Source organism: Lagopus leucura, unplaced genomic scaffold, assembly GCF_019238085.1.
Source record: "Lagopus leucura isolate 7727_CA_CO unplaced genomic scaffold, USGS_WTPT01 Super-Scaffold_100159, whole genome shotgun sequence".
NCBI lineage: Eukaryota > Metazoa > Chordata > Aves > Galliformes > Phasianidae > Lagopus > Lagopus leucura.
Window position 1 is genome coordinate 31,763,252 of NW_024962335.1, and position 12,962 is coordinate 31,776,213.

The window sequence follows — 12,962 nt, forward strand, 5'->3', positions numbered from 1 at the left end:
GAAAAACTCTGAGTTGCCTAACACAAACCATGTCTGCTGTTTTGTCTCCATTATCTTTTGTCTGTGTCTGAGTGCCACCACTGAAAGGAAGAGAGAGACAGCACTGCTTCTCACGCTGACAGTGACAGAACTTGGCACTTGCTGGAGATTAAAGTGAATATGACAAGATCTTTATTTCTGAGGCAGTCAGAGGGATCTGAAGTGCTGACTTCTGTCAATGCCGCATTGGCAAGCTGTTCTGCCTCTCCCTCTGCGAGCACTGTTGCTATGAGAAAAGCAAGAGGCAGAGATAAGACCAGATGTGTTTAACCCTTGAAATATTCGAGGATTTACCAGTGTAGTAGTGACTTAAGATAGGGCAACGTGAGAAAGAAATGACTTGAGGCGGTACTGCCAGGGGATCGTAGGCATACAACCATCACTTGTGTGGCTGCATCATTCCAACATGTGAAAAATCTACTGCTGTTTAGAAATGGACATGTCATACGTAGAGCTTGGCCTTTAGTAGTTGTAAAACAGTATGAAACCATGAACATACTGGGGACTGTTCTGATTCTGAATGTTTGATGTACAAGACCAATTTTTCACATTCCCTCCAGGCACCAGGTATGCCTAGTTGTGAAAACATACTGCTGAAAACAAATTATCCTGCATTAGATATGAGTTATTGGCCTCCTCCCCAGGGGTGAGGGCTGTATCAGAGAGGGGAAGCAGGTTTTTTTTTAAACTTGTTCTTGTCTGCAGAAATGGGCTGTCTGTTTTTCCCAGGACAGCAGCGTTTGGGCTGCTGCAGTGAAACTCCCTTGGAAAGGGGCATGGATAATTCAGGTGGATCAGGTTCAGCATTGGCAACGCAGATTCAAAGCAGAATGTAGTCTCTGCTTGAAGCAGTTTTGATCCTTTTTTGAGTCTGTTTCCTAAGGGCTAAAAATGTTTAATTTGTCTGCTTGGCATGCAAGTGGCATAAATCATTGGGGGAACCCAGGAGGAAGTAATTGGAATTTTTGGTCCAGGCTGGAAAATGCAGATGAGTGGGCTAGAGACAGGACCTGGTTGTTTAAACTGTCAGTTCTCAACCTGTCTCTGCACCTAGTTAGTTTGATTCAGGGTGTTCCTTTTATCTAGAAGACTTTTCAAAGGGCGCGTACTGATCACATAGTCCCTCTAAGTGAGCTCACAGAGTTTGATTCAGTTCTTTCTGGGAGCTCTCAAGTGTAAAGTCCTCCAGAAATACTGAGCCTCTGTACTGATGGGAAAATGTTAGGATTTAATCAACATAGAAAAGTTATCACTCTTTCTATCTCATATCTGACGTCAGTTTGCCCCCCTTGGTGGTTTAGTCAGTCCGCCAGCTGATGTCACCCAGCATACCTTCACTAACTGTGACTAATATTCAGATTTGGGCTGAATAATTGTTGCCAATAGCCCAATCTTCTTTTGTAGGACAGCAGAAGAGTTCAGCATTGCACTCATGCAAGAGGAAGGATGCAGCTACACAAGAAAAGCGTTTTGCAAAAGTGCTGAAGAAAGCCATTCTCACCCCTGTTCAGAGGATTCACTAGTTAATCTGTTTTTTCCTTTATTTTTAGAAACTAGTCTTATCAATTATTGACCATCTCCATTTCAGTGGTTAAATAGTTTCTAGCACGTATTCTTTTTTCTTACGGTCTTCTGCAAATTACCATACGCTGGGTTTTTACATCACTGCTTTCTAGAAGCATCAGTATTTCCTACAAGAAAGCCCTTCATGTACACACTATTTCCTTTTTTTGTTCTTCCATGCACTTCACACGCTGTCACTGTTAGTGACAAAACGTTGAAGTCAATGAACTTTTGGTCTGACACTGAGCATTGAATTCTATGTACTGCATTGCCCTCGATTGTCAAGATGGGGAAAGCTGAGAAGAATCAGTTATCACATGTGATATTGCAGGAGTTTACTCACAAATTTGCCTTTATTCTATGTGTCAGTGAAGGCATATGCTGTTCCATGAATACGATTCCATTTGTGTAGTACAAGGGAATCCTTTCTGTGGGGGTGACTCTCTGGGCACAAGGTGGGAATCGAGGTCACAGTGTATACAGCTTAAGGCATCCTGATTCTGATGGGAGCCCCAGGCAGTTGTAAGATCAAGGTCAGTGAGTTTTTCAGTAGAGTGTTGTGCAAGTTAGCTGATGGAGGAGCTGCGAGGCTCATGGTGCTCCACTTTGCAGTAAGAGCAGCTGTGCACAGTAGGACAGTCCAGTGGCCCACAGTCCCCACACCCCACTTGCAGTGATTTTGTGCCTGCCCTGAGTCAAGGTTGCTGCTGTGTTGCTTCAAATTTGAGAAGGCTCCATGGCTCCATGAAAGCATGGTGAGAAGCAGTTATGGCCTGTGAGGGTGCTTTTTCACTCATCTCTTAGAAGCAAGGCTCCTGCTACTTCACTGACTGAAATAAAAGGCAGATCTTGCTGTCATGTGGTCACCAGGGTGTATGCTGTAGTCTGTTCACTCACTTCTCCACAAGCAGGACTGGCTGAGTAACGCATGTTTTCACTGTAGACATTGTTCTGTGTCTGTCTTGTGGTATGACTTGTGACTTTTAATTGCAGTTTTCCCTGGGAGTATCTGGCCGACTATTACTACCCAGTGTTTGTCAGATTATTGCCTTGCATGTGTGTCAGTCATACTGATCTGGTCTTTCACCAGTGAAAGAGAGAAATGCATTTCTTAATGCATTTTTCTTTCTTTCAAAGAATCTGCTAGGCTTTAGCAGAAAAGAGCTATGTTTCTTAGCCATTTTCCTGTGTGGTTGAGACAGGGCGGTTTATGAGGCCAGGACCTCATTTTGTATTTGGGCCTGACCCTGTGAGCACCTCCTGCTGCCTGTTTCATTTCATGCAGGACAAGGGCAGGATTGTTTTTTGTTGGTAGGGACTAGTGGATAAGGATGCCCCAGCAGATCCAGGCTGGGGATGCCCCAGCAGCCTAACTCTCAGGGAATGTTTTCTAACCATAAACTGAGCCACATACAACTCTTGCTACAGCTTCCTGCCCCAGGGACTTCACTCCTGTGGGTCATCAAAACACCAAGAATAATGATTGCTATGATTATGTAACCCAGAAGTCTGGTTTTTGCTTTTTTGTTTCTCAAGTCCAGAAGTCAGTAAGCTAGGATCTGGCTTGTGGCTGTTCCTGCTCGGTGTCCCCTGTGGTAGTGCTGCTGCCTAGCAGTTTAATTACAAGGCAATCTCCCACACCACTGTTTATTCATGTAAACATGCTGATCAGCTGAAACATTAAAGCTGAACTTCAGAGTGCTATAATCATGTAATCAACGACCAGTGTACACTTGAGCATATCTACATTTGCATGCTGGGCTGAGGTAGTCAGCCCATTAGGTCAGCATTATGTCTAATTGTTAGAGTACACTTAGACACTGGAGATATATTTTCTTGTATAATTTATTAGGTAAATGGACCTATAATACTCTGTGCTAAAGAGAGAAATGAAAAGCAACTGACTGAGACCTCCATTTCTAGGTGTTTCTAGTGGTGGAAATTGTTAGTCAGAACTGGAAACTGTAAAGGACCTGTCGCCTTTCGTAAGTTCTGAGCAAAACTCTTCAGTTTCTGTTGGTTACTTAGAAGTGGTTTGGTGTTAATGGTTGTTTGTGCATATTTTCACACACAGATGAGTGAGGAGTTACATGGGCCAAGTTGCAGTAGTCCAGTACTGAAGCAGCCTGCAGTCAAGATGAGTACAGAGGGCTCTGCAGAGAAGCCCAGCAGATGGTGGGGAGCTCGTGCAGGGTTTGAAAAAGGAGCTAAGGATGAATGTGAGGTATTAGGAGAGAGTGGGGGCTATGGGATGAAGGTAAGGGTTGAATTGAGAGGAGCTGGGTATGAGGGAGTGATGGCTGTGTAGAAATCCAGCTAAGATACCAAAGAAGAATGACATGAGCTAAGCATCAACAGAAAACATCCAGGAGAATCTGGAGGCAAAGAGTAGCCAGCAGGTAGCTTTGTTCCTACCCTCTTGGCATGCACGAGACATTCTTTTCAGGTGTGCCAGATAAGCAAGAGGACATGACAGCTTTTGCTGTAGCATTTTTTGTCTCCAATTATTTTAATTTATGTGTTCAGTTCTCTGATCTGGTACCTTGCCTGTCATCAAGAGGATGATGCACTGCAGGATTTTTAGGATAAGTATTTCTGAGCCAACATAACCCACCAACCCCTAAGATTTCAAGAAAGTTGGATGAAGTGATAAATAGATCATATTTTTTCTTGTGGTTGCTCTGCCCAGTAGAAGTGCTTGAGAGGAAAATTTCATCTTTGTTCTGCTTAATCCTGTGCTAGCAAGGATGTGTGAGCAGGCTACAATTCATGGAGCAGCAGTGCAGAAATTCCCCAGTGTGCTCTGTGGCGTCTGGTCCTAAGGGGCTGTATGTTGTTATCAGTCTTCTTATCAACAGTAGAGATTTGTTACTACTTTCTGCCAATAAACAGTACAGATTTTGGCATCACTTTGAACCTTAATATCTGTGAAAAGGAGACATGCAGCTTTGCATCCAGTTGTTGAGGCTAGAAGTGAGAAACAAAAAACACAAAAGCAGTTCCCTTTCTGAAGCATGTCAGGTTTCACAAACCAGCTCTTTTCCATAAGAAGTCCTGCATCTACTTACAGGAATATGGGAAGCCTAAAACTGTGCTCTTGTTTAGCCAGGCTCTCTAATGAGACCTACCAACCTATCAGCAGCGCTCGTTTGGAAGTGCTGGTTCTATCAGGGTGTATTTTAGTGGTCATTATTACAAAAAAAATGAAAGGATCTGAGTTGCTGTGACGAACAAAAAGAAAGAGAAGGATCATCAGGGGGGCTGACCCAGGATACAGGGGCAGAGGCTGCAGGCACGCTCGCATCCTCTCAGAGAATTCAGCAGAGGGTTGATCTGCCTTGTGCCATTGTCACTGCTGGCTGCCTGCAAAGAAAAAATGCAAGATGTTGGAATGGGTGTCATAGGATATAGAAATAAAGAATTGCGTTGTTATTTCATTGACAGAAATTAAAAAAAAAAAAAAAAAAAAAAAAGGAGGGACATTTGATTTCTGTCTTTCTTTCATTTTGTTCTTTTTTGTCAGAAAAATTGTGACAAGCAGAGAATATTTTTCTGACATCTTTGCAAGTTTTATAACCTACACTTAGGTAAAACATTTATAATGGATTAATAATATTTTGTGTTAATATGTGTGTTTGTTAAAAAACCTCCAGAGCAATCTGTCCTTGTTTTACAGTTTGCTTGAGGTCAAATCCATAAACGCTAACCATAGGCAAGTTTGAAGAGGCTCTTCAAGCCCTTAAATGCATGCCTGGACTTGGGCCCACTTTAGGATCTCTTTTATGCTTCAAGCAGTCCTGTGTACTTAAAAAGGAGGCTGAGTTTACTATATTAGTTTACTAAACCCCACATCATTCTTCCGATCATTTATTAGCAGTGCCAAGGCAAGTTTATCACCTATTTGTTCCCCTGTGCTTTCATATGAAGTCCTTGTGTCCTTTAAAAAGACAGTGGGAGTTGTGGTTAGCTTGCTGCACTGGCAGCAATGCAAACCTGAGTAGCTCAGCGCCTCTATCCCCACTGGGATGACATAGTCACTGCTGGTAACTGCAGGCTCATGGATGGGGCAAGCTCCAGCAGAGAGAGCAGGAACTTCCTAAAAGAGCTACCAGTAACCAGTGGTCTTCTGTGAATATGGCCCTTCAGGGAGTACTTATGGTATATTTTTATATATCAAAAATAGGAGTGCATAAGGTCCCTTTAATGCTTTCAAACTGCTGTATGCCATTCTCTGTTTCTAGATGTCTTAATTATAGGTTCATGAAGTCAGGGATTTGGATACAGTATTATATGCAGAAATACATGTCTCCTGGATGCTGAGTGCAAACTTTACCGTTTGTGATGGTTTGCACACATTCAAGACTCCAGTCCTCATTATCCATGCCTTGGGAGTAGGGCAGACTTGTCAAAATGGTACACTGCAATCCTTCCACAGGTAATGAGGTAATAGATACATCTAGTGCTTTCGGAGAAGCATGAAACTCTACTGCTAAAATGAAATTGAGTTCATGAAAGGGCAGAGTTATCTTCTAAAGTAAGTTTTTGCATGACTGCAGAGCAAATACTGCATTAAAGATAAGGCTAGAGCCTCTGTTTTACTGATAATGTTCCAAGTTCTCATTTTTTTTCTCCAAATTATGATACAGTTTCCTGAAAGCTAAGCAGCCATCCTGCTAGATCTGACTGCTGCTTTATTGCTACTTAGTGGCATGTCAGTCTACTAAGACATGAAGCAGTACCTATAAGAAGAACCGTGAGTTTCCAGCATAACAGGAAAATGCTTATTGGCGACTTGGAAGTCCTGCCATCTTAGAAACTATTGTGAAATGGATCACAGTCACAAGCTGGCTTTAATTTAAAGCTGATTTTGTCCTTATCAGCACAAATGCCTATACATTTGGCAGAGAACCTATAATGGTATTTACAAATTTTCCTGTAGAGGTAGATATCTATGTAGATAGATGTATAGGCATTTATATATGTATATATAGATATCTGTATAGATATATTAATGTGTAGATATGTGAAGCATTTATAAACATACTTTGCTCCATTCTAAAACCTCCACCAGAAGTTAAACGGAGGTCTGGGGGAATAAGTTTATCTCTCAGTAACATAGCGAAAGAAATATGAGAGAAACACCATTTTAACATGTTCCTTATAAGCTCAGTTTGTGGTGTGAAATTCCACTGTGTGTTTTCTCATTGAAGCTGCAGACTGCTTCTGAACTATGGTTTGGGGGAGCTGCCTTCAGGAAGGCTGTCCTGGTCTAATGGTTGGCGACTCTGCACATAGCAGGAGGGTTGAAGCCGGATGATGATTGTGGTCCTTTTCAACCCAGGCCATTCTATGATTCTATGAATAGCTACCATGGAAACCAAAAATTCAGGCGTGTGAAACTGATAGGAAATCTGGCAGCATTAAGATGCCACTGAGCAAGGTTGCTTTTATCACTCACACAGTATATCAGTTCTGCCAGTGTTCAGGGTTGTGTTGTGGGCAGCGTGGTACTAGCAAATTACTGGGTTTCATTCTCCACAGCTGGTGTTTTAGCTGCCCTCTTTCACCAAAAATACCTAAGTGGCAGAAAAGTGCGTAAGGCCTCAAATTCTGGCTACGGACAATGTTAAATAACACTTGTCTTTGCTACCAATTTTATGTTTCACATTTTGGACACTGGTTCCTGAGGTAACTGAAGCAGGTACCTGAAGTGGGTGGCCTACTGTTTTGATCTTTGTCAGCAGGTTGTGAATGAGATGGGGTCATGAATACTAAGGTGTACGGCAGTTACCTTTATGAGGACTGGAAAGATCTTGAGTAAATCCCACCAAGACAGGAGATGGAACAGATCTCAGTATCAAAAAAAGTAGCCATCCTCCTCCTGTTTGAAACCTTTTCTGTGGTGCAGACCTCAGTAACTTAGAAATAATACATGCATCTTCACTAAGCATTCTGAATTATTCCCGTGTTATTTTTGTCTAGCTTTAATTGATTAGGTAGTTATGAGTTTATTCTGCAGGCTTTTTTGGTGTTTGCAAGCTTTCAGTTTCACAGCATATGTGCTTGTAGTCATATTTGTATTTGTGAATCTCTGTAAGTTTACAGGACATAGCACATCACCAAAGATTGTTACTCATTATCAAAAGCCCAGTGAATTGGAAAGGAGATTCTATGTACCCTCTGCTGGATTTTATTTGTTTTTCATTCATAAATTTTGGTCAGTGAGTGCCAGCTGGCATTCAGGATGTCCAGCAGCCAAGGGGTGAAGCAAACATTCATAAACACATTGCAGGCTGATGCACATTTGTGGATACTGTGTGGTGAGTCATTCTGAGCAGCTAATACATCCAGAACATCAGGATCCTGTCATGTGCTGAAGGAGGTGTTGCAGTTTTTCCCATTTGTTCTGCATCTGGCTCTCTGGAGGCTTTTATCCCAACGTGTTGTTTCTTGTTTATTTGATAATATTCTGGAATCCAAGTAAATTCAAGAAGATTTCTGTTGGGTATGACATTTAGGATCTGAACAAAATTAGTCACGTGTACAACATAGGTGAGTACACTTTAGGTAGGATGAGGCATCCTACACTTGAGTAAATAGAGCTGTGCTCTGCACAGGAGCGGACACGCTAAGTGGAAGCGAGAGTGCAGATGTACAGAGCTTAGCCTTATAAGCCCGTTTGTGAGTGGAATTGCAGAGTTAAGATCTAAGGGCAATGGGTTTTGTCTTTAGGGGATTGTTGCAGTTGCTACTTTTAATGTGAATTTTGCCTGGATTTATGGATTTTTGCCTCTCTTGCCCTGGCAAGTAAAAGGAAGGAGGGAAGAAGGAGATATAAACCCCTTCACTATAGGTGTGGGTTTTGTTGTTTGTTTTTTTTTTTTACAATACCGTGGAAGAAATACTTTTGAGAGTCGGTTTCATCTTTTCCTTGACCCTGTTGCATTACTTACATGGCAGTGCCACCGTGTGGTACCAGCTGCAGGTGTAGTGTTTGGTAGTTTGTGCTCATCTTTCATTCAGGAAGTCAGCAGAGGATTGCAAATGACAGGAACTCTGGGGCTGGTCTAACCGATCTTCACAGACCTCATCCTCCATCATCCCAGAGTGCCCTCGTACCACCCAGGCCGCTTCTAAAAGCCTGCATTGTCAACTCCTCAAAATAGCTGCTGCCTCCTTCTGAGCATCTGTGCAGTGCTACATGGTCTCTTGACTTTACAGTCAGATGAAGCAGCAGTAGAAGAATAGCATCACCTTACAGTTTGCATTTGCTGTGTAATTTACTGAACGTGCTTGCTGCCTCTCTGCTTGCTGTGGTGAGCAAGGAAGGTTTGTGGTTGGAGGAGACAGCACTCATCATGTTGGTGTTTCTCTTTCAGGGGGTTCACGAGTCAAAAGGTGTGACTGAAGATTATTTGAAACTGGAATCCCTGATCCAGAAAGTGGTTTCACCTTATTTGGGCACCTATGGTCTGTATTCCAGTGACGGACCCTTCACACACTCTTCCTGTATCCTGGGTGAGTATCACTGCAGCTTGATTTGACACAGCTCAGAGAGCATCCCAAAAGCTTAGTCCACACAGGACTTTTTGGCCTGCACGTGAGGAGGCAGAGTCCAGAGAAGGGCAATGAAGCTGGTGAGGGAAGTGAAGCACAAGTCTTCTGAGGAGTGGCTGAGGGAGCTGGGATTTTTCCGTCTGGGGAAGAGGAGTCTTGGGAGACCATTCTTCCCCCTACAGCTACCTGAAAGTTGTGGCACGGGTAGGTTGGCTTCTTTTCCAAGGTAAGAGCGATAGGATTAGAGGGAATGGCATCAAGGTTCGCCAGGGGAGATTCAGGCTGGACGTCAGGAAATACTGCTTCTCCAAAAGAGTGGCCAGGTGCTGGAGTGGGCAGACCAGGGATGAATCACCGACCCTGCAGGTTCAAGAAAGTATAGATGTGGTACCAGGGAACATAGTTTAGTGGGCAGTGCTGGTGGTAGGTGGACAGTGGGACAGCATGATCTTGGAGGTCTTTTCCAACCTTGGTGATTCTATGGTTCTATGAGACTGAGCAGTATGACCACGCTATTTTTCTGAGGTCGTGCAAAATGCAAAGTCACGATGATTTGGCAGTGGCAGAAGATGGAACCAGCACTCACTGCGTTAGTGCTTTGAATCTGGAATGTGTTCTGCTTTTCCATTCACTCTGAGGGAATGAGTTTTGACACAGGATGCCTTATGGACAGAGAGAGGAAGACGTAAGAAGCAATTTTGAGATTGCTGAGTATTGTGTGTTCACTAGTGTGCAAAGATTTTACAAGGTTATTTAAGGCAGGAAAAAGTGAGAATTTGTCTTAAAAAAGACTAAATGACAAGCTTTCAAATATGTAAAAGGTTTCTGCGGAGTGGAAGATAAGATTAGCACACATACCAAGAGAAACTCAGATTACACAGGAGGGAAGGTCTCTAACATTGCATTGGTTATGTGCTGGAGTAAATTGTTGGCGTAGGCTGTTGAATGTTCACTGCTAGAGGTGCTATTTATGCATTGCACCTATAAAAACCAGGGTGGTTGAAAATGTCCTGCCTGATGGCAGAGTCCCTTCCAACTTACTGTCTAGGGTTCCGTGTGCTCTGTTATGCGAAGGCAAGATTAGGCCAAGAGGAAAGTCTTTGGAAAATCCCTCTGAGTGATGTATCTGTTGAAATTGCAAAGGGGGTGTTACAGTGTTACTTACATTGTAAGGCATTGAGGAAGTGTGGTACAGCCCAAATACTTTTATGTAAGTATTGTGATGGCCTACTTGAATAGAGAAAATCGAGGAGTAAATAAGTTAAATTGCGTGGATTCTGTACAGTCCATTTTGTCTGGTTGCTGATCTTCCTCTGGAAGCTGAGTGGAAAAATGCTTGTGCTGCAGTATGCACTGAAGAAACAAATATGTGATATTGTAAATTGCGGTCTTAATTACAGAAACTTCTTTAATTTGTGTGATTGGCTTTTGTATACAGGTAAGCACGAAAGTGTAATTGTCGAAGAGAAAGGCATTGTTAATGGAAATTGCAAAGCTTGGAGCTGAGCATATTCTAAGCATCCTAACTTCAAGCACTTTTTTTTATTATTATTTTCAGTGCCTGTAGTTGACATCCAGACTATATCCCAGTTCCCTCCTCCAGCCGTGCCCTTTTCATGAGGATGGGAAGTGTGAGTGGCAGGGAGAAAGCTTCAGAAGTGTGACCCAATCGATACACCACGTTTTTATCTTTATTTTGTGCACAAGTGAGGCAGAGCAATGAAATAGGCCAAACATTTGCATGATGATGATTTCATCTAGCTGCAGAGATCACTCCTGCCCTGAAGCACCGGTGGAGGATCTCCGTGCTCACTTGCTGCCACCTGCCGTTCATTCTTTGCAAAGCACGCACTGGGTTAACAGTGGCGTCCTGAAAACTTCTGCCGGGCTGAGTGCAGCTCTGTTTCCCAGTAAGGTGCTGCGGGCACTGCCTTCCAGTGACCTTTTGCAAAGGCTGTTGGTGTTCTCTCGTGGTGTGGTCTCCAAACAATGCCTTGAATCAAAGTTTTTTCCAAAATAATTTAGTGAAACTGTGTATCTTCATCCTTTATGCTCCAAATATGAAGAGATGAGATTTTTCCCAGGGTGGGTGTCTGGTTCCCTGATTTCTGATGTGGGTTGATTGCACTGCCTCTGCAGTGCCCTTTTGGTTTGGATTGAAGAGATGAGGTTCTGAAAGCGCAAAAGGAGGTGAAGTTAAATAGAAATCGGTGCCACCGATCTTCAAAGTCAGCTTTCAAAGACTTGAAATTAGTGATGATCTTAATAGGCAGAACAAGAACAGAATTTGGCTTTCTGGCACAGCTTGAAGAAAATATATGCGAGTGTACATCAAGCCTTCTGCAATATGTACTGTTTTACTCTAGCAGTTGAAATTGAATGACCGTAAGGGAATTTCAACTATTTTTTAATTAGATTTGAGGCATTTGGTATGATGAAGAAAGCTAGGAATCTGAATCCTATGGAGCTATAAAACCAGCCAAATATATTATTGTTAAGAAGTTCCCGTCGCACCAGAAAAGCTTCTTAGTATGTGGGCCTTGACTTTTCTTTTGAACACTCATAATTACGAGTACCACAGAAACAGGAGACTTCACAGATGTCATTGTGGATCTTTCTTTGCTTACAGAGAAGCGGTTCTTCAGGCGTTCCAAGTCAGGTGACATCCTCGCCAAGAACCCTGTGGTGCGATCGAAAAGCTACAATAATCCGCTGCTGACACCAGTAGCTGAGTATGAAACAGAGGGTATGGCTGCCAACGGGACAAGCGTCCGAAGACACTCTGTTTCAGAAATGACTTCCTGCCTGGAGCTCCAGGGCTACTCCAACCTCACCACCATCATGGACAACGGTTCTAAGAGCTCCATGACGGCCACAAAGAACTTGCTGTCCGACCAGGAGCGGTCCAGTGCTGTGTCAGCGCAGTGCTCTGGCAAGCTCAGCGCAGTGGAGCAACAGAAAGGACACTTCCACTCAATGGACGACCCACGTAGGTCTTTTGAGCTGGACAGGGACCCTTCCTTGATTCCTGTTCCTTCTTCTAGCCCCGAGAACATGGTGGACCAGATTTTAGAGTCCATTGACTCTGATTCTGAAGGCATTTTCATTGATTTTGGCCGAGGCTGTTCCAAATCATCAGCGTACAATGTGGACGTGAACAGACAGAGCGTCTTGTGAAGGACAGCAGGACCCGAGCCTTGGGTTTTAATATTATACAAGAAAGCTACTAATGTGTTGAGTCAGACCGTGGGCAAAACCTACATGTGTCTAGGGCACAACCTCAGCTGTGTTGAGGTATAAAAACACAGCAGTTTACAACAGGCAGGAATCAGCTGCCTGGGGGGAGCAACCCCGATGACTTCTCCCAGTCCCCATCCTTTGCATTCTGATTTCTGTCTTTCTGAACTTAGGGATTCACAAACAAGCAGGTATCTGGTAAAACGCACTTGTTCCAACTGGCAGTGTCGATTCAGTCATGCCGCCTGGTAAATGACTCAAGAGACTCCTGTAGAAGGGCAGGTTGTTCTCTGGACGGTGACATGTCAGCTGGAGCACAGAAAATTATCCTTTTACAGAGAAAAACAGAGGCTGTGGTCCTTCATACCACAGAACACAACGATAAGGAAGTCTCTTTTAATCTTTTCTTGTACATCTTGTATGCACTCCTTTGCCCAAGGGTGAGCTAAGGGTTCTTGAAGAAAGGCAAATAAATGGAAACGTGCTACCTGGTGTCATGCAATGCCTGATGTCTTGTATTCTGCTTCATGGCTGGTGCTTTGTGTCTGTGAGAGGGTTGTCTTGAA

At 43.3% G+C, this 12,962-nt stretch overlaps 1 protein-coding gene across 3 annotated transcripts in view; it reads left to right on the forward strand.

The window, feature by feature from the left end:
- The window catches only part of PRR5 (proline rich 5), an 84,028-nt gene extending 71,066 nt beyond the window's left edge, over positions 1 to 12,962 (forward strand). For all 3 annotated transcript variants that reach the window (XM_042889839.1, XM_042889840.1, XM_042889841.1), the window contains 2 exons: positions 8,982 to 9,120; positions 11,789 to 12,962. In XM_042889839.1, the coding sequence (XP_042745773.1) occupies positions 8,982 to 9,120; positions 11,789 to 12,336 (687 nt within the window). In that variant the 3' untranslated portion in view covers positions 12,337 to 12,962. The remainder of the gene's footprint in view (positions 1 to 8,981; positions 9,121 to 11,788) is intronic.